This window comes from Xiphophorus hellerii, chromosome 13 (genome assembly GCF_003331165.1).
Source record: "Xiphophorus hellerii strain 12219 chromosome 13, Xiphophorus_hellerii-4.1, whole genome shotgun sequence".
NCBI classification, from domain to species: domain Eukaryota; kingdom Metazoa; phylum Chordata; class Actinopteri; order Cyprinodontiformes; family Poeciliidae; genus Xiphophorus; species Xiphophorus hellerii.
This window is the reverse complement of record NC_045684.1, coordinates 16338014-16365505: the sequence shown is the minus strand read 5'-3', so window position 1 is coordinate 16365505 and position 27492 is coordinate 16338014. Positions and strand designations below refer to the sequence as shown.

Sequence of the window (27492 nt, the reverse complement as noted above, 5' to 3'; positions counted from 1 at the left end):
GAAATAACGCAATGTGACTGGCTATCAGGGAAAAGAAACGACCCAACACGCCGTCATGGAGGAAAAACTCGGTCTTATTACATATTTATTTATATTCTCATATACTTTTTACATATTTATTTCTGATCATATGTATATGAAGAAGAGGATGTAGGTAGAGCGTAGTAAAGGAATGTCATTTCTCTCTTTTTTTAAACCCATTTATCTTCTTTTTAAGTCAATTATATTCACACTCCCAATAAACAAGCTACAACAAAGATTTTTTTTCAGCCAACATATAAAACTATCATTTTAAACACCTAAGGTAGATGAATAAGTAGGGGTGAAAATGATCAACTGCAACAAACAGCCATGACCTGTAGATAAGTGTGTGTGTGTGTGCATGTAGGGGTGTGTGTAAAGGGTCATTTTTACTGGTAAAGATTTGAGGTGATCTGTACATTACATACGCATACACAACATACACACAACAGTTTCTACACAGCTATCATGCTTCAGCAGGACCACGTCTTAAGTCTGTTTTTTTTTCCCTATTTCTAACTTTCACAAGTGGGTCAAAAACTGCAAAGGGGAAATTTCTTCAGAAATAAACTCAGCTTAATGAGTTTTACACATTTCTAAATGCAGGGAAGAGAAAGAAACTGCACTAAGGATTAATGGAGAGGAAAGTTCGACACAACCTGAGCCAAATGACGTCTCAGGGAAGCCGGGGCAATGCACTAGCATTTCCATTTCTGAACCACAAAAACAAAACAAAACAAAAAAAAAACAAGTTTCCTTCTCTCAAGACTACAAGCCCCATTTCTTTCCTCCCCATTTGAAGATGGTGTGAACAGAATCGCTCAGAGTGCACAAAGGGAAGAGCACACAATCACACACAAGCGAGAGAGGGAAGTGTAGTGGTAGGAAGAAAATCATCAGACTTACAGATGAATCTCAATAAATTACAATATCGTCAACAACTTCATCGATTGACTCAATACAAAAAGTAAAAGTCGTGTTATGAAGACTCATTACATTTATGTCAAACATCTAGTTCAGTTATTGTGTTGATTGCAGATTAGAGCTTTGCTTCTCAGAAAATCAGAAGAGAAAATACATGTCACACATTACATAATTACATAATGAGAACATATTGATGGAAAGTTTAGTGGAAGGAAAAGGTGTGATGGAAAAATGTTGCTGAGCCACTGTTTTGGTTTTTTTAAAATCAAGTTTTAAGTTAGCTCAGCAGTCTACCAGGAAGTTTTATGCACTTCATGCTTCCCTCTGCTGATAAGCTTTGAATACTTGATGGCCAAAAAAAGTTGCTATTAAAGCATCCTGGGCAGATCGCCTCCAAGCCATGCGGCAGCAATTTATGGAAAAGAAGAACCAACTAAGTTTTGGTCTCACTTGCATATACTGTACTGAAAACTCATCTAAATTGTTGGGTCTCACTTTCATCTCGACATTAGGGAATGAGTTTCAGGTCAGGATCGTTTGGTGGCCCATCAAGCACATTGATATCATGGTCATAAAGCCAGTTATTGGATATGTGAGAAAAAAATGAAATGTTCATCTCCAAATAGCTTTCAACAAAGTATAAAGGTCTTTGCATCCAAATCCTCTCAAGGCTGAAGTTATCCTTTTTGCTAGGGCACCTGTTTTTTTTAATCACACTTTTTAGTTCCACTCAACTTTCTATGAATATTCTCAAATTCAGCACTTTGAACAACCATCTTATTTAGTGATGAGCTTCTGTTGCTTGCCCTCCTTGTGGAGGGCGTCAAATATCTCCATGATTGTGTACGGTACAATTTAACATTTCTTATTAGTATTAAGTAATACCCTAAGTTTAGGTCTTCTTATCAGTCAAAATTAACAAAAGATAAACAATTAAAATGTGGTCTGGGTTCATTGAATACAAAAGTTTCATATTTTAAACGGAATTACTAAAATACATGAACTTTAAGATGACATTCTATTTATTGAGACGCACCTGTAACCTTTGCTATTCCAAATCAGTGTGACTTGCAAATTCCAGCTCAAACAGGAAAGGTAGGATGCTTGTTATGCTGTGCTATGAACAGTAGTTGTGTGTATTCAGAGAAATGTACACGTCATAGAAAAAATGTCAAAAAGCAAAACAAATCAGCAGTTTTGATCCCAGGCCTGAGCTCTTCTGATTGGCTGATTTCAATATAGGCAAAAAATTAATTTTAAAAAATCATTACAAGTGAAAGAAAAAGAAAATGTCTTTGGTGCTCTCAATTATATAAAAAAAAACAGAACAAATAAAAAGCAGAAGTTCCTCAAATGCCCAGTCAGTTCTTAACATGTTTGTGATTCAGTGAGTAAACACTTCCTTCCTTAAACAAGAGCTCTAAAAACATTAATGTGCACTACAACCGATCCTACATTTAAAAATAACAAAAACATTTATTAATCCACAGGTTCAAACAAATCCTGCACAGTGCAATTAACATATGTTTCCCCATTATTGATCATAAATAACAAGGGAAGGAATTTCTTTTTTTTTGTTGTTGTTGTTGTTGAGTTGTGCAACACTATCATGCATTGAATCAATGAACATGAGACAAGACAAAGAAAGGTTTGGATTCAAACTCAGCCGGTAAGTCCAAGAGCTTGGTCCTACAATAATGCATATAGTTTAAATTGTTCCTGAAGAAGTCTGGGATTCATCTGGGTCACTCAACTTAAGAAACAAAACCAGAACTAACTGGATAATGGGATTGAGGGTAAACAAAGCAACCAGCTTTTCCAGGTTTGAAGCCGTTCGCCTGCATCACTGTTTTATGTTGGGATTATAGCACCACTCCAACGGCTAACACTGCCTTCTTAGGAATACAAGGAATCACGCAGGAAAACAACAAAAAGGAGGTGTGTACTAGTGTTGATGGAGGATGCTTCTTCTTACAGTGGATAAACAATAAAGAGCTGATGGGGTTAATTTTCCCCGATGCACAAGAACGTCGACGGTGTTTCCTTGTGAGCGCGTATGAAGATGCAGAGTTGGACCACTTTTAAGAGATGTCCTCAGCGACATGAAACGTTGCCAAGAAAAGAAGGGGGGAAGGAAAGAAGGGGTGGTCCATTTTCACTGAGAAGTAGTGTCCTCGTGGACAAACCGCACCTGGTTTATGAGGGTTGGTCCTTCTGCAGAGACGAGATGTCCAGAGGGGGAGGGGCGCGGCCGCTCCACTCCTTCAGCTGTCCATCCTTGAAGAGGAGGTTGATGGAGGGCAGAGGGACGCCGGACTCAGCCGGAGGCTGGCTGAGAGGGTTCGACACGCCGCTGTCCGGGTCGGACGGCTGGCCGCCGTCCTGTCAATACAGGGCAAAGGTCACGGTTGAGAACACCAGTAGGGATGTGTGCCTCATGGAGACTGGTTCAAGGTTTAATGGATCTATATTTAACATGTCACAATTGACACAATTTCAGAGTTTTCTGCAGTAAATCACCTTTATTTAATCTAAAAGCTCTAATATGTGCAAGCAACATGGCAAGAATAGCTTATTAACGAAAATTAATAAGCACAGGAAGCCATAGCACATAAGGAAAAAAGAAAGAATTTAAGTCAGGTAATATTTTTAAACAATTTTCCGCTGCATTTTCACCAACTTGCATCAAGTTCAGCTGTGAATTAAACATACAGTTTCAAAATACTTAGCTTTTAACAAAGCCAGAAAATGTACATAAAATCAATTAATTATTCTTTTCTTTGCAATATCCTTTACAATGCCATTCATAAATAAAAAAGAGACTGAATTGGCTGCTACGGCTTCCAGTCAGTGTAATGTGATTAATGGTCACAGATGAACTGAGGGGAGAACTGAAGTGTTGCTGTGTAAAATCTAGTTTATGAGGCTAAAAGAAAAAGGAAGAACAAAACTGATGCATCTGCACAAGAGCATAGAGCAGAACTGACCAGAATTAACCATATAGATAATATTAATTTCACAATCTGATATTATCATATTTGTCACTTTTCGCTACAGATAACTAGGTTGAAAGCTTGCAGGGTATGTGCAATCATGCACACAGAAACAATAAATTTTCTTTAAACTTCTGGTTCTGCTTAAAATTTTAATCATAAGGTTGCATTCACTTAAAAAACAAACTTAAATGCATCCATTACCTGTCTTTTTTCATTTTTATTGTGGTCGCCTTATTATTTTGGATCTTTCAATAGTTGGAAACTTTACATGAAAATAAAAAAGAATTAGGGCGTGCCGTGGTGGCGTAGGGGTTAGCGCGACCCACATTTGGAGGCCTCAAGTCCTCGACGCGGCTGTCGCGGGTTCGACTCCCGGACCCGGCGACATTTACCGCATGTCTTCCCCCCTCTCCCTCCCCCTTTCCTGTCAGCCTACTTCATGAAAAGGGACACTAGAGCCCACAAAAAGACCCCCTGGAGGGGTTACAAAAAAAAAAAAAAAAAAAAGAAAATAAAAAAGAATTTATGGGAATAAAAAGGAAGAAATTGTCCTTAAATTCAGGCTCTATATTTCTGCTGGACAATGCTTTTCCATTTCAGCTCAAACTAAAGAAACGGCGACTAAGAGCTCTTACCTGGAACGAATGAACAAAGCTCAGCACTTTCAGTGATAGCTTTCGGCTTGAGTGAAGAAGCTCCTGAAGGCTGAAAAAGCAACAACAAAACTCAAGTCTAGCAGCACAACTCTTTTCAAACGCTTCAACCAAAAGTGACAGAGACTTTAGGTCTTACCTTTCGTTGCTGCAAAGCTTGTGTGAGGCAATCTTTCGACACACTCGGCGGTTGAGTTCGGAGCTGAAGAGGGGCATGCCAAAGCACAGTTCAAGAGGGACCCACTCATCTTCAGATGAAAGAGCTGAGAAAGAGATTGGCAAGGAAGAAACGACACGAGACGCTCAAAAAGAAAGGTCTGGTTTTGAATTCAGACAGCACCACTTGTCACACTGCAGCTCCAACTGTCCGACCTCTTCCACATGTCCTCTAACTCTCAAACAAAACTCAGTGAATACTTGCAAATATTTTTAAGGTAAAATAAAATGCACCTACTGTCTGTCTTTCCTTTTCCCTCGCTGTTCTCTTCGGTCACAAGCTCAAATGATTCGGTGCTGCCGTTGGTGTCCAGGCCTCCGCCTAGATGCGTTTCTCCTTGAACACAAACAACAAATAAAGATCAATGCCAGGGTTTACAATCATTTACTGCATTTTTGTGAGCCGACACTGGAGAATTATTAAAATGTTGCGATTTAAAGCAGGAGTGAGATTCAATCCCAAAAGGCTAAGAATGTTTCTTTCACTTCCATTAGCAAAGGCTATCACCATAAAAAGCACACAATTAAGCAGACAAACAGCGTAATTAAACTGGACTATGAGGAATATTTATCTAATTTGCACCATTAGTGCCATTGGCTGTAACAAGCAAGGACATTGCAGCTAATTTCACAATAACTCTCGTCTGTTAAACAGCCAGAAAGACGCATTTGTTGGGCCGTGCGTTTGTGTGCTTGCTCGTCTTACCTCTACACTCAGCGCTGTCGCTGGTCCTGCGACGGTGCCTGTTGTTGGAGTTCAGCATGGTGATGTAGCCACACTGGTGCTCCAGATCCACATGCTCCTTCAGCTTCCGCAGCGCTTTGTGCACACACATGTTGGAGTAAGAGAACTCTGCATGGCAAGAAGACGTCAAGTGTGAATAATGCGTTCTGCTAGACTCCAGAGAGATCAAGGCATCAGGTGGCAAAAACTCCAAGTCTCAAGTATTTCACACACACTGTGCTTTCTTTTTTGATATTAAACAGCATCAAATTGTCGCAGCAAAAAAAGAGGTTGCAGTAGATATATAATAAGAATGTGTGGACATCCTGACAGTGAAACTAGATGCATGTTAATCCTCTTGTTAGAAAACTAATCAATCCATTTAAGCCATCTTCACACAGGGTTAGAATCATGGGAGGTTTCTGCACCTCCTACATCAATTTCTGCTTTCTAGTGGATGACACAACACTATGAATACTAGACAAATTTGAAGAACGATTTAACCAACACATTTATGAGTTGGTTATTACAGTGGAGCAAAGTGTTTAAGCTGCAGCTGCTACAAACCAAACCCAGACATCAACCAGAAAAACTAACACAGTAGTAATAAATAAATCAATAAACTGTTTGAAAATGTATGGTTCATTACCTTCTTCATACAGAACCCTAAAAGTGTGATGCTTTCTGATCTCAGAGGCTATTTCCAAGGTATTTTAACGTCATAGTAATACTCAAAACTATTTTCATATAGTATAATTAGCTATCCTTTTTAAAAAAGGTGTAATTTTTTCAACCAAAAATAAGCCATGTGTCTAAAATATTTCATAACCTCACACAGTAACTCTCTCACCTCCCTTCAGATCCTCCTGGTCAAAAGGAAATGGGATATGAACGGTTTCTCCATGGCCATGCATACCGTGACCCTGAAGAATACACACACACACACACGCACACCCCCACACACACACACACAAACACAGTTTTGTTTTAAAGTCACTGTGACTTGGTTAGAAAGTCTCTTCAAATTGGGACTTAAATGATTAGGAATTTTTACAAGACAGGGAAAAGTTAATAAATGGGTTGTCAAATTCATAAAATATATGTCTTGCAATGAAGCAAATTGGAACAAGGACCCAAGTACTGTAAATCTTCAGGTAGTAAATATTCTGAACCATGTAATTGGCCTTTTTTATGTTTTGCACAAAGTTATAAGCAGTGCTGTATTTGTTGTCACATTGACCAAGTAAAAATTGAACAGCAGCATTGTTAAGAACTCTTTTCATCTTGTTAACCAAGGAGACAAACTTCCTCATAAAAGTGATAAATATTTCTCATTATTTCTATGGAAACAAAACATAAAGAAATTTGCTCAGGGCCACCAACGTTTCTCATGACTGTAACCCTGTCCAATCACGGCTTTTGAAAATACAGTAAAACTGAACCGAATTTACCTGGATTAGGACAGCAGAGTGCGTGAGAGCGTCATTCAGCATCGTCAAAACATTGGATGTGGGGACGACACCAGGGTCATGACCCCAAGAGGTGATCAGCAGCCTGTCGTAGGCCTAAAGAGAGAAAAAATAATAAACTAAAAGATTCTTCCACAACTGTCAACGACTATTTAGAGTATCTATACGAAATAATACTAAATTCAATTATATGAACTCATGGTAAAACGAATATAACCCTTTTTCCATTCGAGGGTTTAATAAATAAATAACCTAAACATTACCAGACCCTAATTTATCTAAATATAAAGAGCATTCAACCTCCAAAGCTAAATATTTTACATAAAATCAATGTTTTCCATCCTTTACAATGCCATTTCTAATTAAAAAAAGAGACTGAATTGGCTGCTAAAGCTACCAGTCTGTGTGATGTGACTTGTGGTCACAACAGAGAGCAGCTGAAACTTCACTGCCAAGTTTTATGACATTAAAAACAAACATGGGTGTTTATGGCAGCAAATTTTTCTGTAGCTCTTTTCTGAATACACTCAAATGGAACCCCAGTAAAATATGTTTAACAATGAAATACAAATAAGCAATGCGTCATATCAAAACAGGGAACAGATGCTAGCACTAGCAGTTTGGGTAGCTACTCTGCACAAAAACATTGTAGGAAGACTTAATGTGTCAAGTCAGATGTCTCTTTAGTATCACATTGATATCAAAACAAGTAGCTCAGAGGTGGAGCAGAATATTAAAGGAGTCTTGCAGAAACTCCAGCCATGAGTGTAGCAGAGACTGCGTTATCTGGAACATCATTGCCGAGTTATGAAGGACAAATTCACAATACTAATGTAGACTATGTAATACTGATGAAACGTAGGGAGTTTTCCCGCACAGATTGTATTAACTTTAATGAAATATCACACAGTGACTGTAAATTGCCTTAAATGTATTTTCTTGAATGGCTAAAGTCAAGGAACAAACAAATGTTCTGATGTTAACTCCCGCAGTAAATAGTCCAGTTGTTTTTCACAAGAGCGGGTTGGCATTGCGTTCCTATCGAGGTCTTAATTTGCATATCGCAGGTATTCTGCAGAGGATTTATGGTACTATTTTCTCTCTTGCTCCATTCTCACATATTCCCAAGATCAAATTTCCAGCCTAACTGGAGAACATATATTAGTTCACCGTGACGCATTATCAAAAAGGACTTGCTGCTTTATTAAGAAATGAAGGTTGGCGAGGACATAGGAGGCAGCAAATGATCCAATTACCTGCCTGTGATTGAAAGCAAGGTCAAAACTTTAAGCGTACACCCGCCCGCTGCTCCAGAGAGCAGCTATTGTTTACCTTAATGTGAGACTTTTACTATCTGTCCCTTTTACCTTCTTGCTACCATTTTAACTCCCGTTATGTGAACAACCATTAACCTGGGCTCACCTGGAAAATGTCTGGCAGTTTTCTGAGCCTGGAGCCCTTGGAGAGCAGCAGCGACGGCGGGCCTTGGCCCGTCACGTGGTACAGATACAGCTTGAACCAGATGGAGCTCACCTCAGGGATGGCTGGGCCAATGTGCTGCAGGAAGAAACAAATACACATGTAAATAATCAGAAGAGGAGGAGGGGGGAAAAAAGCCAAAGCATCAAAAAACAAACAGACTGTTCGGTTATTATTAGTGGCATAAATTCATGCATTGAAATAACAAAAAGATTTGAGTGGAAACAAGGAGAATTCTTCATATTTCACTTGAGCGAGTCGCAGCGGTGTGAGAATAAGCAACAGCATGAATGGCACAACAAGAGTTTAACTTGTCTTCTTCTGTCTCGCTGGGCTCAGCTAGAAAGCTGGAGGAGAGCCAGGAAGAGGAATTACTCATGAGCCTCGCCTCCCGCCTTCCTCTTCTCTTTGTGCAGCCTTGTTGTTGGGGCAACTGCAGGCTGAGAACTCGCCAAGTGTACACACACACATTTATAGATAACTCTGGAAACTCAAATGTGTACACCAGGCAAGATGGCAAACAAAACAAAACTCCCTCCCCCCCCCGTTTCACCTCCAACACATTATCTGTCACATAACATGCAAACAAAACAACACAATGTCCCTTCTGTTCCCTCTTCCTCCAGGCTTCATACCTGAGGTGTGCAGCTGCTGATGGGTCTGATCTCGTTGCTGAGCGGCGCCATTGAGACCAGCAACTTGTAGTTTTTGTTGAGGACGCGGCTGCAGGTGGCCTGGTCCAGACCCAGCAGGCTCTCACAGCGCAGCATGTCCAAAGGAAAACCTGGATACATTGGGGGGGAAAGTCAGCACTTCTTTAGAAAATGGGACTAGAATCAAAAACAAGCGGTAAGAGTGGATGGATTCATATAAATGTAACAGTTTACTGCAACTCCTAGAAGCAACTGCTTAAGCTTTTCCCTCCATCTTTGGTAAATCCTACAAAAGGGCTTCTCTTTGAAAGCATGAAAAATAAATTTCGCACTTAAACTATAGCATTGAAAACTCGTCTTCCTTTGGTCTGCCAGTTACCATCCTATAGGTGCAATATAGAGCTAACCACACTTCTGTCCAACTGGAACCTGTATTTCACAGAAAAAAACCCCCAATGTCCTAACCAATGAATACCGTAATCAGACCCAAAGCAAACAGGAATTAATAAGTGCACCCACTTGGTGAGATCCTTTTAGTTGCAGGCAGAGCCACCACAGGAAGGAGACACGTACCAGTCGACAAGAACTTTAAGTTAAATAATTTAAACCACCACACCAAAACACTAAACTGACAGCATCATTAGAAATGTTATTGTTACTATTTTCTCTAATGTTCATTCCACGAGAGCATCAATAAATATCCATAAATTATCAAATCTGAATAAATGCAGTTACTTTGTGCAGAATCGTGATGTAAATCACATTTCTGGATTCATGTTGGAGATGCTTATTTTATGTTGGAATGTTTTTCAAGAGAAGTATGGTAATATTTAATCATAATCTTTATTGTTGTGATAAAATTTTAAGTCCATATTGCCCACCCCAACACGTAATAATAGTAAATAAAAAGATTAAAAGTTCCCTTATTGATTATATGGTATTTTTAATCACATAAGGTCACAAAGAAGAGTTTACTTCATAAAATCATACTGTCCTGAAATAGCACCAAGAAGGTGGTGCCGACACTGTTCTCTTAAATCTCATCTTAGGTGGTTGAAGAAAGCATCTTCTCCAAGTTGACACTTCTTAATCACTTAGACTAATTTGTTTCCTAAATGAATAGTTAACATAAAACACTTGTAACAACATTTTGGCTTCACTCAGCAGGTCCACCTGTTAAAGGGCGACAACGCGGTAAGGCAATCAGAAGCGAGGCATGAAGCCAAATCAAACAAAACGCATCTGGTGTCACAACGGTTGCTACGCAGAACCCAGAGGTTTGTTTACTTTGCTGAGACAGAAGAACAAACTCTGCGCTGCTTCACCTTGAGACGGCAGACAAACAACGCGACTCTAAATTCAGTCGTTTACATGGGAATATTTAACTACGAAGAGATAATCGTTAAAGGCAGCCTTGGGTGGACCAGAGATGTGGTCTGCCAATACCTGGACAGAAACAGGATCCACTTCTTCTTTGAAGCTACCAGATGAGGTTTTAATTACTTATCGATTTTAAGACCATAGGACATTAGTGGACAAAATACTCATTTACCAACAGCTGCTCAAAACAAGTGTTGTAAAGACAGCTAAACGTAAATTAGTAGACAATAAGAACAATTGATTTAAATCTTAAAATCACTACTGGTTGAGGTTTGTACTCTTTTTGCAAACACTACGTTGTTATTTCTTTGTAAATTTAACTTGGAAAATTAATTGAAATTACAGCAAAAATAAGGAAATTATTCTCTAAATGTAGCATCAGGTTATCTCAAAAACAATCATTAAATTATTAAAAACAAAAATAAATTAGGATCAACGAGTAAACGGAAAAAACAAAAAGCATCTACAAAACTTCACACAAAAAGTGACTGGATTTGTTTTGAAGGCAACAAACTATAAAAACTCTTATTTTAATTTGCTGTTCATGTTAGCTAATTACATTCAAATCCCTGAGAAAGAAGGTTAAACGCATTAAAAAAGTAAAACTCCTTAATCACTTTAACAAATTTCTATTTAAAGTATAAACAGATATTTGTGGTAAGATAAAGATTATTATGGTACCTTTTTCTTCTTCTTTTTCTCACTCTATTTCTAAGTCAACTTATAAAAATCCTGCAACAGTCACAATGTTTTAACTTTGTGTCAGAGGTCTTTGCTAAGCATATATTCCCTCTGGATTACAACCCTCAGCGGTTGAATATTTCTGCTTCTGCTTCACTGTTCCCAAGTGCAGGTTTGAACGTTTCCTTTTTTAATAATCATTGCAAAATGTTGCCAGGAATTGATAATAAATGATGTCACTGGCAGAAAATTACCTACAGCATGACCGTGGAAACAGAAAACTAGGAGAAAATGTTCGCTTGTATTTGCTTCGCTGCTCAGATAAAGATGGCAGTCATGATTGGTAATCCAGAGTAGAACTGCAGCAGCAAATTAGAAAAGACCATCCACAATAATAACTTTATATGTTTAATGTTTGCTAAATAATATTCAACTATTCAATACCTTAATAAAATTCTGTACAGTACCTGCTCATATCTATGACTCTGGTCAGAGATAATCAGTAAATAATGACACTTTTAATGCAAAGTTGCTTTAAAGGTTGCCTTGAAAGTCCATTAAAAGTGTAAACTTTGCATTATTTTGTAAATCACGACACTTTAATGCAAAGTTGTAGCGCAGAAAGAGGATGGCACCTTTCAATGAAACTTTTAGAGCAACTTTGCATTAAAAGTGTCATTATTTATAGAATGACACTTCATGACAACAGTCAAACATTCATAAGGACTTCTTCATGTTATGACAGATGTTATGTCATGTTTATGACAATGTCCTGTCAGTCTTATGCAAATAAAGTGTTACCCAAAGTTCAGACGTCTCCGATTGTAAGAGGGGTAAGAATACTTTTGCATGCTGTCGATCTTTAAGATACAACAAGAGATGAGATAAATAAAGACATACGACAGAATAAATACCTATATTTGGAATATCAGGTCCTTGATCCTGAGTGAGTTCTTTGTTGTAGCGCAGAAAGAGGATGGTGTTTTTAAGGGTGAGAGCGTGGTCAAAGTAACGCTGAGCCTCACCCTCTGCTGTACTCTCCACCTGTGTAAAAAAAAAAACAAGTATTTCAAAAAAGGATTCCTATTGGTTTCTAAAGGGAAATGACAACATTTGAAAACCTTTTAATGTAAATTTACATCTAATGTAATCTAAAAAAATACATATTTGAACTCGCCTTCTCCAACTCAGCCAGGAAGCTATCAAGAGTCTCGTCGGACAGCTTCCCCACCTCAAACATGGTCACAGCGTGGCTCTTCAGGTTCTGATAGGACAACAGCACAAATGTGCAGATCTATGTTCAAACACATTTCTGGTAATTTTCTGGTAAAAAAAATGAAGTTGTCTGTTTCATTTCTGCACAGACCGGAGACAAGTTGCCCATCATGAGGAATGCGGTGAGCGTGGAGTCAAAGAGGAAGGCGATCCTTTTAGTGGGAGCTGCCGGGATGCTCAGGCTGCTAACGCTGCCCGTGTCTCCTGCTGAGAGAGGAAAATAATTAATAAGGCAGGAGAAACTGTAATACTGCTGAGCAATACTATTAACACATGTTACAACAAGCCAATTAGCTGTCAATTACTCTTCCTAATTGCAGAAATTAGCATCTGATTTTGTAAAAAGTAATGTATTTAGAGCATTCCTCCCTCTCAGAAAGATTAATTTAAACTTGTTAGCATGTTAAATGTTGTTGAGCAACAGCTCCTTTGATAAAATCCAATTTGCAAGAAGCTCTGCCAGCTTAATGTGCACAACATTAAAATTAGGCCAAAATGAGACCAATTTAGACAAACACCTATTAGTGTGAAAATTACTTTTAGCAGCGTTGCTGAACTTTCTTGGGGATTAATTAGCGGTGCAGCTTGGAAGACCAGAAGTAGCAATCATAAAATGTCCCATGTGTACATGTCAGCAAGTGTAATTATTTGCATACGATGCAGAATGTGCCCGGGTGTGTGCGTGAGTGTGAGACCTTGGTCTTCCAGGCTTGTGGTGTCTGTGTCTGTGGCCGAGGAGCCGCCTTCCATGACGGGACTGCCCTGTTCCCAGGACAGCAGCATCTTCTGGGGGTCCATGGTGCTCCTACAGCACAACATCATGACACTTTGACAGCGCATTGCTGGGATTTTCTTAAACCATAATCAACAATTCAGATCGGATTTTTACATTTGTAAAACTGTGTGGTGCTCAGAAAGTATAGAAAGTGCTTACTTGAGCCTGTTAACGGACGGGGCGTTCTTCCAGCTGGGGTGAAGCTGCTCAGAGCTGAACACCTGACCTTTCTTCACTGCGAAGCCGAGGCGACAGTACATGGAAACCGCGTTCTGATGGAACAAAAGAGGAAAACACTGTTACGGTCACTGACCTCTAGGGGCTCTTTTCATGAGAGAGCTCTCTTTGTGTTTCAGTTCTACCTGGCTGCCACAGGTGCAATGTGTTGGAGCTCGTCAGCCACCCCATAAAGAGCTTCATACCAGAGACGTCAGATCCCTTTTTCCCTGGGCCTTGATCTGAATTGATCTTGTCTGTGAGCTGACTGTTTGTGAGGACTTAAATGATTTTGCTGTGAGCATATTGTGAAGAATCAAGTGTCTAACTAAAGTAGTGTTTCTATTCACAGTGGAAGCTGGTAGGGGTTCTCTGCCATTTTGTTTAACTGTTTTCTCCTGTTTTGTGGTTAGCCAGGCAGTTCAGGTTTTGTACATTTTTTTCAGTTCTCCTCTAGAAAGTGTTTTTTTATTTTATAATTAAAAGGGGGGGGGTTGTTTGTTGTTTTGGCCTTGGAGACCCTGAAGCTTAAAGCTTCCCTGTGTTTGCTGCCTCCTGTGATTGAGGTTTTACCTGAACTGTAAAATAAACAATCTTTTGCTACTGACACCAACTGTTTAGATTACTGATTTGTGTGCTACACCCAGTGCAAGAATTTACCCTTAGTGGTCTTGGGGAGGGGTTGTAACAAACACACCCTATATGAAACTTAGCATTCTTGAATCATTTCTTTCAGGCAGTTATGTTTGATACACTGATAAAAGGCTGTGACGAACTAATAATAGTATATTAGCATATACTAATAAAACATGTTGTAAAACAGCTGTATTAGCATTAGCTTTAAAAGTTTGCAGTTTTTCAGTCGCTCATCTCTGCGGAAAGGATTAGATATTTGGTCAAAAAGGTGAAGCTGAATCTGAATCTTTTATGAACAGATTCATAAAAGATTATGAACAAACACACCCTATATGAAACTTAGCATTCACACAAGTCATTCATAAAGGATGACTTGTCGAAGTCCATAAATCTCTTCCTGATGTCTTGGCTGATTTAATTTTTCTATGACATATCACAAGGAAGCAGTGTGCTAGCGATCTCAAATATTGCAAAATTAACATATCAGAAGTTTACAATGACATGAATTCATCATCTGGGCCTTCCCAAACTGTTTCAAGTTATAGTCACTTTTGTGAATGTAAACTTCTGACTTTGAAGTGAAAAATAAAAACAGAAAAAACTCCCTCATTCCTCTTACATTTAGCAAACAGGAATAATTTATGAAATCCAACTGTAATAAAAACAAAAGGTTTTTGTCTGATTTAATTTCAGATAATAAGAATGATGGGTGGCTTTATGAACAGCTGGACGAACAGACCTCTTAGTTTATAGAACATGGAAAACATTTTGGAGTTACAAATACTTTACCATGTCCCCTTTTTTTCATCCGTATTTTTTATATTATGTTGGAATCTTCTTTTTTTTACGACAAGTTACTTGATCACATTCACAGGTAGGATACTTTACCATTTACAAGTCCATTTCAAACCTCACAGACCAATAACCCACCGCTACATGAGCAGTCCCTTCTTCAGCGGGACTGGATGGACATAAATCCACAAACTTCAAGGTTTGCAACTCCACAAAGAACCTTAGTTATTTATTTGGCCTTCAAACTGTGTAGGCACCAGCCTGATAGGTTCTGATACTGGCAACCCTAGTTTACAGAAATTACATCTTATAATCCTCAGGGATCAAAGAGATTTATTTTCAACATCTCATCTCACACACCTTACGACATCCCTTGATGTTCTTGGCGTACCATGAAGAAAGACTTATATAGTGTGACTTTTATATCATTTTCATCTCAGAGCTCTGCATGGAGAAACTAGAGCAGCATGACCACCATGACATTGCCGGGTGAGTGGGATTCATAATTTGTAAGGTTAGAAAAATAAAACTCTCTGGACAATGTTTAACTAAACTAAGATCAATTATGACCACAACTCTGTTTATTACACAAACCTGGACTTAATGACCTCTTTAAGCTGATCTTTTGTTTTTACATTGGAAGTTAACTGAACTCATTAGCAAAAGGAAAACTTTCAGAAATTGCTACTGTATATAAATACTGGGTTTTAAGAGATATATACTTAAAACTTCTGTGTTAGTATTACTAGCATATGGGTTAACAGACTGACAAAAATGCATGGGATTGTCTGGTACTGTTCTGCAATAGTTCAGAAATTACTTGATAGTCTCTCCAACTAACATGTGTCATTTGTCTGCACAACACTTTAAATTACCTCATGTATAAATGGTGCAATCAACACACTTGTTATAAACTAAGAAGCAATGGGATATTAGTGATGCTTTTAAAGCTGTGAGCAAACTTTCTCTAAATTGTTTTTGTAACACAGATCTAGCCATTCTTCACCCTTTAAACCACAATAGGCAGATGCAGCATCCCGACTCAAAAACGGTGCAAAACGGTATAAAAACATGTCAGGAGAGACTTTTTCAGCACAGGGTTTTTAACATGATTTGGGAGGATATTAAGTCGGATTTGACAGAGTTTACACAAGCCCTTCTTATTAAATGAAGGTCGGGTACTGAAGGCATAAAAATGATTCGCTGTTGAGAAGATCAAGGCTGAAAAAAGAAATCCATAAAAATGTTGAGGAAGAAAGATAATTCAGCTTGTTGTCATAATAAGAGGAACATTGAATAATCTCCTAAATCCTAAAATCTGATCCATGCACAGAAGTTTGAACGAATGTGGCAACTGTTAGGTTTTGACTAAAAAAGTGCTTCCTTACTATAGAAAAAAAAATTTTTTGTGAGTGGGTGCTGGTGAAAGAGGTGTAACAACGTTACGATGGTGGAGAAGCTCAGGAGAAGATCAAAGAAGTTGGGATCGACTGGTGTAAGTATGGAATGGCCATCAGATGGACTGCAACTTTCTGTTGTGAAGCACAGCAGCACAACTGCTGCACAAACAAGCAGCTGAAGAGATGACAGCAATGAGCAACAGATGAGCCATCAATCAAGTCAAAGCAATCTGAATTCAAACAGGTTTGTGTGTCATGAACCCCTGAATGAGTTCATAGCTTAGTTTGAAGTTTAGACCCAAGTTTGGTTGACTTAAGCTGTATGTTAACATGCAGGCATGCACATTTAGTAGTGTAGCTGCTGTTACATTTTGAATGAATCAGATCAAAATCAGATATCATTAACAATGCATGCAGTAAGAAAACTAAAGTCATTAAACAATTAGATTACGGGTGTGTTAGAAATGTGCAAATATGTCTTAATTTAGGCCTTTGATTTGTCAGTTCAGTCCTCAGTCTCTATGACATTCTGCCAACTCACTTTTTGTAAGTAAATATTTAAGTGCTTTATATTTTTTCTTCATTCTAAAAATTAGCTGAGATATAAAATGCAAAACAAGAAATCATGAGTTGCGACCCAGTTAAAAGTTATGAAGTCTAAGTTTCTTTTTACTTAAAAAAAATATTTTCCATGCGCCAATGGAAAATTTCTAAAGAAATATATGGTAAATATAAACAGCTTTCAACCAGCAAACTGTGAAGAAAGCATTAAAATGCTGAGATCCTGCAGGAGACAAACTTTCCTTAAGGCTGAATATCCATCCTTCAAGAATAAAAAAGCAAGCCAGACATATCTGCACAATATTACCCTGAAACCCTGAGAAATAAACCCACCTTCACTAAATCCAGGTCGATCTCCAGCACATTGGCAAGCTGAGAGCCAGACAGGGAGAAGAAAAAGAAAAAGATCAGTTATCAGACAAATGGTCATCAGAGAGTAATAAAGGACACGTCCAAGGCCTACCTCGGCCACGTTGGTCTGCTCGTCAATAGACACAAAGATTTTGTAGAGAAGCGTTTCAAAATAATCACCCTGCACACGGTTCATGACGAAGCCTTCAAGAGGGGGCACTGAAAGAGACAGTATAAAAAAAAACTGTTTTCACACTAAGGTGACTCCACAGCTTTTTACTTACTAATGTATCTACACACAGAGACAAAAACATCTTTTCAATTCAGTTCATGATGCTTCTTCAAGAACACACCAGGCTGAACTGCTCAAAGGTGCATTAAAGCAGCAATAATTAAAACACACAGAGTGGTGTACCTGAGATGCAGCTGTCATCCGATATGGGAACGTCCAGGTAAATAAAGCCCCGGTTATACAAACCTGCAACACAGATAATGACACAAATGAAACCACAAGTAAGATACTTGAAACTCTTATTCCAGCCATGCTGCTAAAAACAAATCTTAGAGCATAAATGAGTTATTCACCTCATCTGAGAAGTGAGTTGGAGAAATCTAAGCTACATTGACAATGACTGACTTTATTGGTGATGCTTGATATAAGCCTGTTATTTCATTTAAAGCTGGACATTAGAAAAAAAACCCTAAAAAATATTATACAAAAGAGGAAAGGCAAACTCAAAGTAATTCCATAGGAACCGTCATGTTATTAATCTTGTTTTAAATGTGGTTGTCCTCTTAATTTATTCTGCTACATACAATCTAAAAGAATCTAACCTTTCCTGTGTCCTAAAAACTTAACAACCACTATTATTATTATTAATATTATTACCGTACATAGTCAGAATATTTATCAACTCAGAGGCAAGTTCATGTAATATCTCTCAGAGCCACAAGGGGGAGACTGCAGTTCCTCACAGCAACTTCAAGAGTACACATACAGGATATTATCAAATACTCACTTAGGACCACATTGTACTCTATTGTTCCCGCCAGCTGAGGACCAGCATCTATCATCTTGTCGATGGCTTTCTTCTCCGCAGTAGAACAGATCTGCATTCAACCAAAAGGAAAACATTAAATGTCAGCGTTAGTGCAAACTATTTGAAAAAAAAAATGCCCCGGAGTGATCAAGTCTTCTGATGTTTCTCTTGGAGTAAATATGCATCTGCAGATAAGAACTGTGAAGCTTTCAGAAGTTATTAAAGAATTTTTTTTTATTTTATTTTCTGGGCAAAAAATATTAGAATGTTTGAAGGAGACTCATCTGTAAAATAACCAGACAAATAAGAAATTTTAGCATAATTAAGTGTGTATGAAGTCCATCAAAAGCTTCAAAAACTCCCGATCCGGACGGTGAGAAAAATAAGTAGATATTACCAAAGAAAGCATCCATTCAATTACACGCAGAATTAAAGAAAACACTTTCTGAATCTCTTTCCTCTCCTTTTAAATATCTATTTGTTGTTCCTCATACACATTCAGCTAAGTTACACATAAACAATGACATTCAACAGAATCCTAATCTATCTTAAACAATCCTTGTGCCACACCCTTATGTCGTCCTCGGTGATGAAGCCCGTCTGAGCGACCCACCACGGCTCCACGGAAATCTCCACCGGCTTGGATGGCAGCAGGTCCCGCGCCGATTTTCGACGAAAGAATTTCTGAGGACAGAAGTGAATGAAAATGCAGTGTGTTAAATATTTGGTAAATACTGCAGCCACTGTGGTATTTTCAAATCAACATCATAATAGTGTGACGTCTAAATCGCCGAAGCAGTATTGTTTGCCGTTTACATCACATTCAGCGTGGCTTAAGTACAATTTGTAGACATTACCTAAAACCTTTTTTTTAAATTATATTTTTCAGCTTTTCCATGCAAAACTTGTTTTTTATTCATGTATATAATATGATTTACTTTACAGGTGAGATACTTGGCACCTGAGCCTTATTGGTTATATTTTCTGAAGAGACAAAGATTTAGGAAGTCTTCATTTTTAATGTAGAAGGTATTACAGATATATCTTTGTTTCTGTATGCTACATGCTAGAACACTGATCAATAAAACATAAATAAACTTTCTTTGTGTAACATTAACAATTATATGTTTTATTAAATTGTAATCCATAACAATTTGAGCTGATTGTTTTGCGAAGAACCTTGACATTTAATTTTTAGATTAGAATAGCCACTAATCTGCAGCCACACATTCTTTTTGATCCCTTTTTCTACATAACAAGCCAATGATAAAAATATTCAGCAAGTAAAGCACTTAATCAGTTTAGCTACTAAGAGAAAAGCCTTTAGCTGAAAAGCCAAATAATTAAAATTAATGGAAAACAATACTGTGTACAAAACATTTCATCGCGTCACAGTAAATTAAGAAAGTCATCAAGTTGTCGGATCACTACCCAAACACAGGCACTGGGTGTTTACTTTAAAACTTATTAGTTTAATAAAGCTTGAAATTAGACTTGGTTCTCAAGTCAGTAAACTAGATGGGTTTACTGATCAGATAACCTGTGTAATTTCTTAAATCATGTCAATATATTGCATCAGTAGTTTCTCATTTTGGATATGCAGCCACTAAAACTGAACCTTACCGGGTTTTTTTATGTGTACTTCTGTTAATTTTGTGAAGTAATATGACCTTGAATAACCCTAAAAAAAATAAATGTATCTTACTTTGGAGGACCTGCACTGGTTCATCAGGTCAATGTACTGGTTTCTCCCAATGCCAAGCAGCCTCAGACCTGGGTAATGACAGGAACATATAAAAATAAAAGTTGACTCATTTAACTCTCACAATCTGGTCCTGGACATGAATTTGGATATTTTTGGATTGGTAAAAGCTGAGAAGGAATAACACAAGGATGTGAATGTAAAAAAAAAAAAAATCCTAGAAACATGTTTGAACTTTAACAAACATAAAAAGATTTTCTGAAACAAAAATTATTTGCAACCCGACTAAAACAGCATTCATTGACAACAAGCTCTTCACTTATAAATACTTATTTCTTTCTGCAGCTGTAAAGTGAGGAAGCAACTATTTATGGAGGTGCAAAGCTTGACAAGTAGTTTCCTCATCTGGAAGTTTACCACGTTTCGTGTCTAACTCAATAAGTGTCAACAGCTCTAATTTCCCACAAGTCAGAACGTCTTTACTTTATCACTCTGTTTGCGATCAGTGTGTTTCAATTATACAGACACAAGATGGAGTTTCATTATTAATACATAAACGCCTCCTGTCACATCCAAGGTGCATTGAAGCCATTTGATTCTAAGTGTATAGACGCCCACTGGTGTTTTCTACATAAAGAGTTTCACGGAAATTCACTCTTTCTTTGACTATTCACTGCACAGTACAAGAATAAACTCTCAGAAGATATTATTTTACCATAAAATGTTCATTTTTCTGAAGTGTTTATGTTTTCATTCACTTCATGTACAGCTTATTAACAATACAAACCAAATATCATTGCTTTATTTGGTTGTAAAATACTGAACCATAATAAATGTTGTTGATAGCCAAAAATGTTGACAATGAAAAGCAAAGCTGATCTGCTGACCACTAAGTCAACACTGGCTCTGTGTTTTTGTTTTACTTCTCATGAGGAGTTAAGCTCTGTCTAAATCTGCCAAGATGCATTTAAGCGGGTTGTTACTGCGATAATAACACACAAAGAGACTCTACAGCAGTAATAATCATTTTTACATTATACGGAGCAGAATAACTAAAAGGTGAAGGTGTGGATCTTCTAAACAACAGTGCTTGTGAGAAATTTACACATTACGAAATTGACACAACATAAATTTAACAGTAAAAAGGTTCAAGAAAGGGAAAGAAAAACATAGAAGTTGCATCTTGTTTCACCATTAAACGCTAGAAAAAGCATGGTATGATTAATTGAAAGGTCCAAAATATTCTTTTACATTAATCTGGTGAAATCGATTAAATTCTGGCACAATTAGCAAGAGCTGAATATTTTTCTCAGAGGATCCAAATCCAACCTTGTCACCAGTTATTCTACGTGCTGAAAGAATCTGGTGCAAATGACCCCAATGCAAAAATGGAACATGTAATTATGTTCTCCAATTCAGACTCTGAACACAGCGCACACACACACACACACACCCTGCTGTTTCACCAGGACACAAACATCCACCCACGTCTAACTCTTTCAGACACACTCGCTCTGCATCTCCATCCGCCCACTTCTGAGCGACGCAGTCCAAAGCTCCTCCTGTGTGGATTATTGGAGAGAGGTAGCCTCTGAACGCAGCCTTCTGTCTCCACAGCATGAAGGTTCTGCTCTGAAAGGACTCAGCCATTCACCAAACCGTGCCAAAGCCCGGTTCGCTTGGCAACAGAGAGCACTACAACTGCACGTGAACTCCGAAATGAAAGCGACTGCAAAATCGGATTTCAAATGAGAGGCTTAAAGAAATATTAGAGCTGACATCATGTGATGCAGATTTTCAAGCATTTATTTTTTTTGTTACAGCAACATCAAAGCTGAGATCGTGTGAACTTACCAGTTTCATATTTTATTTGACTAAACAATCAGTATGAAAAAGATCAGAGTATATTTTATTGGTTTTCTGCTTTATCGTTTATCACCCTTAAAAATATATTTTAATACAAGTAAGCATAGCGCAAGTTTACAAAACTACTTGTATGATCTTTGCATCTACTCCCCTTCAGTTATTCTGGTTTCATAAACTTTCTTCATGCAAAGTTTCAACAGATCCTGAAGAAATTACACAACATGAGTAAGAAGTTATTTTATTTCAGTAATTAAATTAAAGTGTTTCTGTTAATTTTGATGATAATGGCTTACAGTTAATGACAACTCATTATTTCTCATTATAAATTATTTCTGAAAGAAATATATATATACTGTATATATTATTAGGGATCACACAATCAAGGAAAACACATGATTTGACAGAGATGGATAGTTATAGAAAACCACAATAAGAAGGATACACAACAAAAAGTCACAGACAGAAAATTTAGTGGAATGAAAAAGTAGGGTTGAAAAAAGGATCATGTCGCATCGATGCAGTAACTTATGCAAAAGGAGTCCCTAACGCATACTGGGTGCATATATTGCAAAGTGCATAGACAAAATAGGATGACACTTCTGCCTAAATACAAAAAAATATTGATATCAGTCTTATGTAATATTTGGAGAAAATTAATTTTGACTTTTATTGGCTAGAAGGCATAATCATCAAAATCAACAGAACTAAAACACCTAAAATACATCACTAAATTTGTATAACTTTATATAAGTTACACTTTTCCTATTCAATTACTGAAATAACATGATTAATGTTTATCTACTTTAAGTAAGATGCAGCTAATAGTAACACTGCTGAATAAAACAAAACTTCTAAGACAACTTTCCAATAATCGTCTGACCAATAACAAGAGCAAGAGAAGAGAGATGTGAAATAGATAAAGAAAAAACATTGAGTCGATATCAGAGATAAACAGAAACTCTTAAAAATCATTTCAACTGTAGGCAGGAAGAGAGGAAACAGAGTTTAAAAAAGGTAAAAAAAATTAATTAATTAAAAAAACTCACAGTCCGCAGCAGTGAAGTTGGGCAAGGAGTCGTAACTCTTCTCACTGTTCATAATATCCTGGAGGAGGAAAAAAAACAAGAAGAGAGGCGATTAAAATGTGTCACTGTCTGCTGATTAATAAAAGGATTATCTGATTTTGGCAAAAAAGCTAATTTCTGCTCCCGGTTTTCATTAGGTTCTGGAGATGGATTAACAATGTGATACAGCTTTCGGCAATTGAGTAGTCTCAGCTAAAGCTCCGTGGAGTTTAGCTAAGCAGGCAAGGAAAAGGTGGTGAAGCCTTGGTAAATGAGCTGAGAGATATAATTGCTGGTCTTTTCTCCAGTTTATAAAGTAGCAAAAATAATAGTTTGTTTCTCATACAACTCCAAGTAATACAGGATCTATGCCAAATGTGGCGAAAGCTAATGTTCCAGTTGACGTCTGCATACACTTATGTAAACAAAGAGTTTGTGGTAATGCCAAAGATTTGGCATATTTATGAATATAATACGAAAAGTGGCTAAATAAAAACCTGCAACATTTTACAGGCGTGTCAATTTCAGCAGCATATTTTCACTGATTACTTCTATTAGTGTTAGCACTAGCAAACAAACGAAGCAGTAGGAGTTATGGAGATACACTGGTAGTAATGCGGCCTTGTAGTAGCTGACGTCTATTGAAACGTAGCTACGCTTTATTGTAGAGTCGGACAGAAGCTGAAATAGCACAGCTAACACCAAATTCCTACTGCTTTTACCTATTTATGTACAAGTTAACATTAGCGCTGCAGCACAGCTACCTGCTGCAGGAGGTTAGAAAAGCTGCAATTTAAAACTCCCATGTTTCAATTAATTAAAGCCACTAGAGTTTTTGAAATGTTCAGATTTTTTAATCTCTTGGAAAAAATTAAGGCTTTTTTTAGAGAGTTCTATAATTTCTTTTTAAATTTAGTCATTAGCATTGTAAAATTAGTAACTGTAGGCAGCATGATAAAAGTTACTGAGTCCCACGTTCAATTCTATCAATATTCTTGTGAAACAGTGTTTTTATCCGTTTATCCCTGAACTGCTACAGTGCCTGGTAAAAGTATTTGTAGCAATTAAACTTTTTGATCCGAGGTAGAAACATGTGGAAAGGAGCTCAGATCAGATGAGACCAAAACGTTGGCCTACATGCAAAACAATGCGTGTGACGGCCTGAAAATGAGAAGTCCACTGAGAAACTTGATGGGGGAAGCCTTTTACTGTGGGAACGCATTTTATTAGCAAGCATAGACAAGGTAATCTGAGATGATGGGAGGACAGATAGAGATAATGGTGCCTTACTGAAAACTGATCGACATCTTGTCCTTGACTGATGCAAAAAATATCTAAATTTCCCTGCAAACTAGGTATAGTTTTTGCTCTTCGGTTTTGCTGTCTGCCAAATAAACCTGCTGCCAGATATTACATTGTCTAGCTAGTCACCAGATGCTAGACATTAAAACATTTAAATCAACACTGCAAATCTGTTTAGGCGATTGCAATAAACTAATTACACAAGAACAGTTGTTTAAACAAGTGATTAATTATGCACTTCCGTTAGATTATATTACAAATAGAACTCTTTACTAAGATAACATATTGCAGTACAAATCCAAAGTGCAAACCAACCGTAGTTCACAAGTTTAAAGTTAAAGAAACAGCAGCTACGCCACCTGGTGGCAGAGAGAGGAATCAGCTGCGGAAGTGCTTAGGAGGAAGGTCCAAAACGTAGAATGATCCAAAGTCCACTGGAGGACTTAGGCCCTGAGGATTAGGTGTAGATTTCACAAGAACCTTTATTTTAACGGTAAAGTTAATTATATTGTGGGGGTTTGAATAACAATTTAGTTCAACTGTAAATTATACTCATATGAATTGTTAATATATAAAAAGTTATCCTCACTGTATGCAGACTTTAATGATTTAACATCCATTTAGGTTTTCCAAATACTATTGTCACACTTGTGTTTTCTGTAATTAAAATGGAAACTGACACAGAGCTGGTGACAGCTCACATCCTTGTCAATGTCCGTTTTTCCAGCCAAGACACACAATCCTGCTGTGCTGCCAAAATTAAAGACATCGTTCACTTCAAATAAACAGAGACAGGCTGTATCAAAACCAACTAGAAAATCTTCACAGCTGTAACAAGAATTTCCGCTCTGAGTGAATCCACCCCATCAGTCAGAAAGCTGTGCTGAACAAGAGATGTTCTGCTGATTTAGAAGAGACTGATCTGCCAGGAAAAATGTCCAGTGTTTACAAACCCTCCACTGCAGTCAGAGACATCTTACCTCCATGATTCCTATGTAGTATGAGAACGGAGTGACTCGCAGCCCTTTGACCATGATGTCAGACAGGTGGTAGGGATACAGCATCAGGTGGTCCCGGCTGTACTTCAGCAGCTCCTCGTAGTACCTGCGCTCGTCCTTCCTGACATGGCGGACTGCTCGATAAAAAAACACACACCCACAGATAGTGGTCAGGTTACAGCCAGGGGCAAAAAAGCTTACAGTCGATCAACAGCTGATCAATTTGGAGCTAAATGAGACTAACTTATCTAAGAACACCAGGAGGTCACAAGGGCAGAAACTCTGCTTTCACTTTGATTGCATGCAGAGTCTTGTACTGTAACCACTTTCTAAACTCAAATAGATGAAATAATATATGATCTATTGCATCCCTGCTGACAGTTTTCGTTAATCTCTCCATCATGACCTGTTGCGATCTGTTTATGTTCTGCTACAGTGTGGCAGACGGACGTGCTCACCTAGGTTATTGCGGAATCGCAGCTGGTTGCGGATGCTGTATAGCAGCACATGCTTCTCATACTCGCGCTGTGAGTTCCCCAAACTCTGCAAAAGAGAACAAAGGCACACCTGTAAGGATCAAAGTAGGATTACCCTCACCATGTAGGCAGCAAAAACGAACAGGGACTCTTTTTCAGAACTGCTTTCCTCCTGCTGGTTGTGCAATGTGAACAGTTTTCCTGTTGTGCTGACTTATTTCCTGGGCTAGGACTCACTGTGATGTTATTTTTATCCCAAGACATTAAGACACAGCCTTCCTGGGTACTGCTTTGTGTTTTTAGAAGTGTCATTTTTGCATATCTTTGGCATCATTTCCTTAGCTTTAAACTCAACAGGATGTTAACTTGGATTATGCTAGAAACACATGCAGGTCCTACTTTTGGCTTGCCTGTGAAATACTTTGTGTGTTGGGAAGCTAATGCTACTGCTACACATCATCCTAAGCACACTATGGCCAAACATGGTGCCAGCCTACTATGTGTGCTTCCCTCCTGCCGGTTGTGCATGTGAACAGTTTTCCTGCCGTGCTGACTGGATGCTTTTCTGGGTGAGTTGGGACTAAACATGAGGCAAAGATGGAAGAAAACCTGTTAGACCATGCAAAAAATTTGAGGTGGGGGTAAAGCAGCAAAACATAAACAATGTCCAATGACTCTCTGACAGAGCTTGAGTTCTTTTGCATAGAGAAACAGGTTGAATGTCCCACCTTTAAATGTTTAAAGCTGGTAGAAACGTACCCCATTTGGTACGCATCGATCGAATATAAATGCCTGCAACACTTTTTAGTTCATTCCTGGAATTATTTTTTGAACTAGTTCTTTTTTCCCCTTTCCTTTCATAAGTACACAGTAATTCATATCGATCAACCAAACAAGATCCTCATAAAATGCATTAAAGCTTGCACAAGCATCAGTCCTGCAGAAGACCTGTGACTGGATGGAAAGTTTTAAGAGAATAAAACTAGAATGCACTAGCTTTTGAATGCAACCCCCGTCCACTTCCTTCCGAGGTACTGCTTAAAATCAAGGCATGCAGTAGGACGGATTCATTTGGACCGCGTGTGAAAATACCCTTGATGAAATACTCGATGCACGGATGAAATTGATTATGCATGAAGGTGTGCGTGCAGAATCTGCAGGTGGGCCCCCCACGCGCTAGGATCATGTGGCGCCTCGTATCAGCCCGTCTGTCATGTGATGTCAGAGCAGCAGAGAAGAGGCAGGCTGAACGGCTTCAGTAGATGGATGGTGGTCTGCTATGGCTCCGTAGAGGAGGAGACTCTGACAGCTGGCTGAGTGACACACGGAGATCCGCCGTGACACTGCCAGCCCCCGGCTCCGTGGCCCCATGAAGAAAACATTTAAAAGCCCGGTACCTGTTTGACATTCGCTGGCAGCTTGTTCCACGGGTAATTCTGCCTGATGTGAAATTCCACGTCCGTGTTCATTGCTAGCTACCGAGCTGGCTAAGAGCAGAATCCTTCGAGGCGTCGTGAAGCGGGCTCCCGGGCGAGTCCACGGTGACTTCAGCCCTCCTGGCGCCGGAGCATGCAGCAAACACACCCCAGATGTGAGGAGACGTTTGATCTGGTGGCTATTTTCCTTCACAATAAACGGCAACTTCCTTGTTGTATTTGTCAGCGTCACTTCCGGTTGAGGCGTGACGCTAGAGCTGAATGGACCTTAGGAGGGGGATGAAACTCTGCTCACTTTGATCTATGGTTAATCTATGGCTCTAATGGAAATACGTTCATTCTGACAAAATTGTTATGGATTCAAGTCCTTGTAAGGAGGATGCCGGATGATCTGTTTAAGTATTCA

At 38.4% G+C, this 27492-nt stretch overlaps 1 protein-coding gene across 2 annotated transcripts; it reads right to left on the bottom strand.

Annotated features, from left to right (window-relative positions):
* Positions 1-56: 56 nt before the first annotated feature.
* On the bottom strand, positions 57-27333 carry fam91a1 (family with sequence similarity 91 member A1). 2 transcript variants are annotated; one of them, XM_032581131.1, is made up of 24 exons: positions 27048-27333; positions 25633-25717; positions 25157-25308; positions 22857-22914; positions 19948-20015; positions 18813-18926; positions 18222-18312; positions 17618-17680; positions 17315-17421; positions 17185-17223; positions 13406-13518; positions 13167-13276; positions 12563-12678; positions 12374-12460; positions 12111-12240; positions 9118-9266; positions 8426-8560; positions 6986-7099; positions 6385-6457; positions 5517-5663; positions 5049-5147; positions 4734-4857; positions 4577-4646; positions 57-3327 (listed from the first exon to the last, which is right to left on the bottom strand). In XM_032581131.1, the coding sequence occupies exons 1-24, from the start codon at positions 27117-27119 to the stop codon at positions 3142-3144; spliced, it is 2502 nt and encodes an 833-aa protein (XP_032437022.1). In that variant the 5' UTR covers positions 27120-27333; the 3' UTR covers positions 57-3141. The 2 variants fall into 2 exon arrangements, with proteins under 2 accessions (XP_032437022.1, XP_032437023.1); XM_032581132.1 differs by having other exon boundaries at positions 12563-12675.
* Positions 27334-27492: the final 159 nt, after the last annotated feature.

Coding starts and splice junctions, on each gene's coding strand:
- fam91a1 (XM_032581131.1), bottom strand. CDS start 27,119: ATGAACACGGACGTGGAATTTCACATCAGGCAGAATTACCCGTGGAAC. Junction 25,309..25,632: donor GCGATTCCGCAATAACCTAG/GTGAGCACGTCC, acceptor TTTATCGAGCAG/TCCGCCATGTCAGGAAGGAC. Junction 6,458..6,985: donor ACTCTGCTGTCCTAATCCAG/GTAAATTCGGTT, acceptor TGTATTCTTCAG/GGTCACGGTATGCATGGCCA.